Source organism: Macrobrachium rosenbergii, chromosome 28, assembly GCF_040412425.1.
Source record: "Macrobrachium rosenbergii isolate ZJJX-2024 chromosome 28, ASM4041242v1, whole genome shotgun sequence".
NCBI lineage: Eukaryota > Metazoa > Arthropoda > Malacostraca > Decapoda > Palaemonidae > Macrobrachium > Macrobrachium rosenbergii.
In genome coordinates, this window is record NC_089768.1 from 18,790,001 (window position 1) to 18,796,599 (window position 6,599).

The following is a 6,599-nucleotide window of genomic DNA, read 5'->3' on the forward strand; positions in this document are numbered from 1 at the left end:
ACGTTTATACTCCCCGAAAGCCAGTAATAACTGTAAGAGTACATTACCTGTTGCTACTATGGCCTCTAGTAGTATCACAAAGCTCCACATCTTGAATGGTTTTTGTACAAAACTTTTCTTCTTCAATCACAGTGAAAACATTAAATTAACATATTGGATCTATCAAAAAAGTTATTTATTGTTCAGGCTTATTCAGTGCTAAGGGATTCCATAACTTGTCAGACAACAAACTAGCATCAGAGATGGAAGAGTTTTATAGTTATTCCTTGTGATCTCGTCCGAGAGAAAAGAACGCTCCCTCAAAACATTCAGGAGAGGACGCCAGCGATGGAAACGCGACTGAGGAGGCGACAGCGTATGCTTCCTTACCGGCAACACGCGAGCAACTGGCACTGGCTTCTACAGAAGGGCTGAAGGGCATAGCACACGCTGTTAACTCTCAACATGCCCCTCCCACTTAACAACCCACCCCCTCCCTTCTCCTCCCTCCCCTGATCCTCCTGCAGAAGTGTTGCACATTCACGCATCCACAATCAAGCACACGGATGCAGAGAGGCAAACGTTCACGCGGATATACACAGTCTTAATAGGGAGAAGGACAGAGGCGACTACGTGGCTCTCGAGAGGTAGAATTGTCCTCGCCATATTCAGCCAATTGACACTCGCCGAGCGCCACATGTAATCACGTACGGCTCTTGCTTTGTGCGTGTAATTGCTAAATGAATATACTTGGAGCGCCGACATGATTTTAATTCGAATAATTACAGCATGGGATAGAAGCATATGCTTGACGAACGGATAGATAATTCATGTGTCAGCTCACATGAAAGGGTAAACACGTGCTGTTTTGCGTGAATAAAATTGCTAATAATTTGGACTTCTGCCTAAATTATCAGGGAATGAGGAAACGTGAGTTAGGCATCATTCATCCAAGCTATGTATATATACATATTTAAATATTTTCATCACGCGAAGCAACACCTCAAACGAAATGATCGGAATGAGATTGCACGAACGTGTTTGCATGTTGTCATCATCCTGCAAAATGCAAAACCATACAAATATTGCAGGTGACCGGTAATTCAATCTCCGTTTTTTGTATCAATTATTGTTTCGTGTAACGCGAACATTTCGGATCATGTGCTAATAAATCAAATGTATCGCAGGAACCCTGTGGTTGGGCAGAATATATGGATGCTATTGACGAATTTATGCATCGCGTTGAGTGACGTCAGAGCCAATGGGAAAAATCATATTTTTGGCACAAAGAAGGGCATGTACTCTCTCTCTCTCTCTCTCTCTCTCTCTCTCTCATACCCACGGGCATATACACACAAACAACTTTTTATTTTCCGTCTGCAGTTTAATTTTTTTGTCCATTTTGCTCTCTCTCTCTCTCTCTCTCTCTCTCTCTCTCTCTCTCTCTCTCTCTCTCTCTCTCTCTCTCTCTCTCCTTACCACATTTCTTTCAGTATTAGCATTTCAGTTTAGTTTTATAATAAGGTATATAATGCGTTCTTATAAAATCTCAATTTAATTATTCTTGTGATAGTTATGTATCAGTGGACCTTGTAAACACCTATTTTATTCGATAGTATTGTGAACAGTAATGATAATAACGGTAAAATAATGATAATACATTTCAAGTTATTTACGCACACTCTCACAAAGACACACACACACACACACATATATGTATATACACACACATATATATATATATATATATATATATATATATATATATATATATATGTATATATATATATATATATATATATATATATATATATATATATATACTATATATATACATATATATATACACAACACATATATATATATATATATATATATATATATATATATACATATATATATATATATATATATATATATATATATATATATATATATATATATATATATATATATATATATATATATATTATTTCTGTACCCATTTGCTGTTAGTTCCAGTACATCTGACCACAGTGAATACAATATTTCTTTCTGTCATCATATTCACTTTTTCCAAATATGATTCATGACGAGAGCTCACATATATTTTCCTCAGCTCTCTCCGCCGTGATCGACTGGTCTCTCTCGAGGAAGCTCATGGTCTACTGATGGTGAGCAAAGGGGAATCGTCTTCAACGGAAATTATTCTACCTGTGATACTTTCGTCAAAGATAATTCTGACTGTGCTCTGATCACTTGAGGAACATTTTGGTCAGACTTCCAAATTCCGTTTTGTTGAGCGTTTCTTTGTCTGTAGTAAAAAAAATACTATAATTAGCTCCTGTCTTATAAAAGGCACCCACTAGTCATACTTGTATCAAGAAGTGTCAGATATAAATACCCGTTTTTCTCTTTGTTAAGCAAGATTTAGGTTTTGGCAGGCACCTACCCCTCTTGTTGCGTCACCTAATATTTTAATCGCTTTTTTCTAATTCCATATCTATCCAGGTCCTGTCATTTACGTTCACGATAAAAATTTCATTCACATTAATTGATAGCTGCATATAAAGCCACGCCATTCAACTTATTTTATGTCGGTTTCGTAATACACTTACCACAAGTCCAAGAATCGCAGAGTTTTCTCCTCATTCTTCAACTCCACAAAGAACACTTTTTTGATGAGCATCATCCACTGTCTTTCTAGGTAAATTCCGTCATCACCAAGCTCTGTATCATGTATCTCTCTGTACTACAGTTTTTGAAGATTGTACAGAGGGTAAATTTAACGACACTGAACATGAGCAGTGCGCAAATTTTTGGTTTGTTCGCGAACAAATATACTCCCTGTCTTGGAAGTTAACAACTTGTTCTTATACCCTCCCACATTCAGTTTTAAACAGTTTCAAAGATCCATCCTTGAAACTGCTGAGGTTATTCCAGGCCAAGTTTAAGAAAACACGGGGGACATTTTAGAGTTTACTAAAGTCATTCACGGACGCATTTTCATGATAATTGACAGAACAGTTGGCCTGCCTACTTGTTTGAATAGGAAATGTCACTCAGACATTTTTTTTAAAAATCCTGTATCTATGGTTTCAGAACAAAACTCGACAAAAATAGAAAAATAATATATTCATCACAATCAAAGGTTGTTGCTGGAACAGAGAAATCCTAATTTTTTTTCTTATTAGCTGCAGCAACTTAAGTTGCACTTGCACACTGCAACTTAGATTTCCCAGTATGGTTCAAATTTGTTTTCAGCTTCGAGTAATAAGAACACAAGCAGTCAAAAAATTTTGAGAGCAACCAGAAATGTTAATAGAAATTCGCAATGAGTGAGGATTGATAATCATGACATGGTGCCATTTTAGAAATGGAATGTTTGGCGTTACTCTGGAATTATCGTTAAATATGATTTTGAAATCACATTCAATTATACATTATATATATATATATATATATATATATATATATATATATATATATATATATATATATATATATATATATATATATATATATATTTTTATTATTCTAAATGCAATATTCTAACATATTTTTTTTATTGAAATGCAATACTATGTTTTCCATATTTTGTTGAGATTTAGAAAACTAATTACACTCACTTCTGTGCCTAAAACATTTTCACTTTCCTTGTCATTTAGGGAAAATGTAGTATGCACACAAATTAATTTTTGTGGTCATATCCCACATTCTCTTAATTACAAGCGCTTATGAATAATGCGTATGTAATTTCTAGCTCTATAGTAGCCCAGAGTACAGTAGTACCAATTGCTGCCGGAGCACTGCAAAGAAAACTGAACGATCCTTAAAAACCCCTTTAATCCTGTAACCTGGCATTTCTACAGCTTTCATATTTCTTATATAGAAACAAATCCTTCGGTCGAGCATTAATAATAATAATAATAATAATAATAATAATAATAATAATAATAATAATAATAATAATAATAATAATAATAATAATAATAATAATAATAATACGTCTCTGAACAAGAAAAAAATTACCGAAAAATGATACGGCTAATGAAAAGAGACAAAGGACTTCAGATGTACAGTTAAATCTCGAGAAAGGTTAACATAAACAGAAATTAACTGGAAAGTACTTGGGGGTCCCGATCTGTCTGTCGTTCCTTAGATGTATGCTAGTATTGCACCAGCCCCGATTGTTTTGCCATGCCCCCAGGTTAGGTTAGGTGGGATATAGGTTAGGTTAGATGTGTACCACCGACGTAATTTGGGTGTGGGAAATATAAGAAGATTAATTTCAAGAACATTCTATGGTAAGTTTTAAAGATATGGCGTCCCGCTTTTTCCAGGTTAAGGTCTTGGTACTCGGTTACACCTCGGGAAACTGCCGCGCCGAGTACTCTCAGGAAACACAGATCCATCGCTCCTGATACAAACGATCTTTTACGCATTTTTCAGAAGATACTTTATGTCCTTGTTGGAACTGTAATTACTAATGTATGTCAGGCATTGCAAGCTTTCCAACCATATGCATTTGAAATCTCTTCCTAAATTGTATATAGAGTTGTTAACCATTCTTCAGGTGTGAGAAAACACATCCGACTGTATATAGACGTCCGTCTTTTTTTCCTAATGCCAAATGTTACTTTTACGCTCGCAACAGTTCTTGGCCTGTCGGAGATTTTGTGTCAGTAAATCAGAACACCTTGAATCTGCCTCTTACCGCCTCTTACATTGTTGTGGTCCATGTTATTTTTATGGCCTGGAAAATTAGCGTACCAAAAGAGATATTTAATGACCAAAGATTACAAAAGGTGAGTATGTTTGATTTCCGTTGGGTAGCAGTGTAGCTACCTGTTTTTTTTTATCCATTCCCTAAATTTCTACCATATTTTAATAATCAAGCATTCTTTTCTGTGGAGGAGGTGAGGGTTGGGGTTTGGTGAGGTTTGGGGGAGGGGTAGGGGGTGGTTGTAGGAAAGGCTGCTTTTTAGTTTTCTATAAAGGAAAACAATTGTGCCGGCTTTGTCTGTCCATCCGCACTTTTTCTGTCCGCCCTCAGATCTTAAAAACTACTGAGGCTAGAGGGCTGCAAATTGGCATGTTGATCATCCACCCTCCAATCATCAAACATACAAATTGCAGCCCTCAAGCCCCAGTAGTTTGTATTTTATTTAAGGTTAAAGTTAGCCTTAATCGTGCTTCTGGCAACGGTATAGGACAGACCACCAACGGGCCTGGATTAAAGTTCATGGGCCACAGCTCATACGGGATTATACCGAGACCACCGAAGGATAGGTCTATTTTCGGTGGCCTTGATTACACGCTGTACAGAAAACTCGATTGTGGCGAAGAAACTTTGGCGCATTTCTTACTTGTGTATCGCTGAATCATAGATTCTGCGACGATGAATCATTGCGCTGGACTACGTTATTACGCGTCCATCATTTTACACATTCATGAGGCTCTGGTCAGTCTCCGAGCGGACCTCATAGATTAGTGTCCCATCACGGCATTTTTACTCGTTTATTCGAGGTTTCGAGTAAGTGATAATTACGTCGGAACTGGGAATGGCGTCAAACAGCATCGGTAAACGAAAGGTTACTAGAGATGCTGATGTTTAATTTATGTTATGTCATTTATAATTCATCCAGTCCTGTCTATTACCATTGTTGCGGTCGGGAATGCTTAAAAAACTATTTAACTTTTCAGTGCTAATGCAGTTGAAGTCAGTGAGCTATTTATCATTGTCTCAATATATATATATATATATATATATATATATATATATATATATATATATATATATATATATATAGTATGTGTATGTGTATGTGTGTATATATGTATATATGTATATATATATATATATATATATATATATATATATATATATATATATATATATATATATATATATATATATATTATATATATATATATATATACACATATATACATATATATGTGATATATATATATATATATATATATATATATATATATGTGTGTGTGTGTGTGTGTGTGTGTGTGTGTGTGTGTGTAATTGGTCGGTTGGACGTTCCAGACAATAAAAGGATTAAAAGGTAGTTAGAGTGGTTGGACAGCAAGATAAACAGACCAAGATAAAAAAGGAGATGAATTACAAGGATCTGAAGGTGGATGTTGGAAATAAAAACCTACAACTGCATTAAGAAGCAACAGTTGAAATGAGAGTCGAAACGACTTAATAAAAAAGAGTAGGAAACGAACAGTCATTTGATATGACTTTCCTCATATGTCAGCATCAATCCTAGCAAATGAGTTTGGCTTAATTACTTTTCGATCTATCACATTCACATTTACTTTTACTTTCATTACTAGCCTTGCCTTAACGGAGCAATTTGTGCGAAAACCAAAAAATGCTTAAACGATACTTTGACTAAATAGAAAACAAAATAGCTGCTAAAAAACTTTGGCATTTGTGTGTAATAATATGAAAAAGTGCACTGTTTGCAGTTTTGGTATTTAAATGTGTACATGATTGAGATGAAATCATTTAAAGGTTTTCAAATTAACATGAAATTAAAGGTTACGTAAATGTCAGCGCCACTTCTTAAAAATTTTGATAAGAACCATGTTTAGGTTAGCTGACCGGAGGAAATACT

At 35.1% G+C, this 6,599-nt stretch overlaps 1 protein-coding gene across 3 annotated transcripts in view; it reads right to left on the reverse strand.

Moving 5' to 3' along the window:
* Window positions 1-640, reverse strand: part of LOC136854094 (protein amalgam-like) — a 199,072-nt gene extending 198,432 nt beyond the window's left edge. Inside the window, exon 1 of one of the 3 annotated variants that reach the window (XM_067130253.1) lies at window positions 48-640. In XM_067130253.1, the coding sequence (XP_066986354.1) occupies window positions 48-90 (43 nt within the window). In that variant the 5' untranslated portion in view covers window positions 91-640. The remainder of the gene's footprint in view (window positions 1-47) is intronic. The other 2 variants (XM_067130255.1, XM_067130254.1) reach the window with 2 other exon arrangements.
* Between the last annotated feature and the right edge of the window lie 5,959 nt (window positions 641-6,599).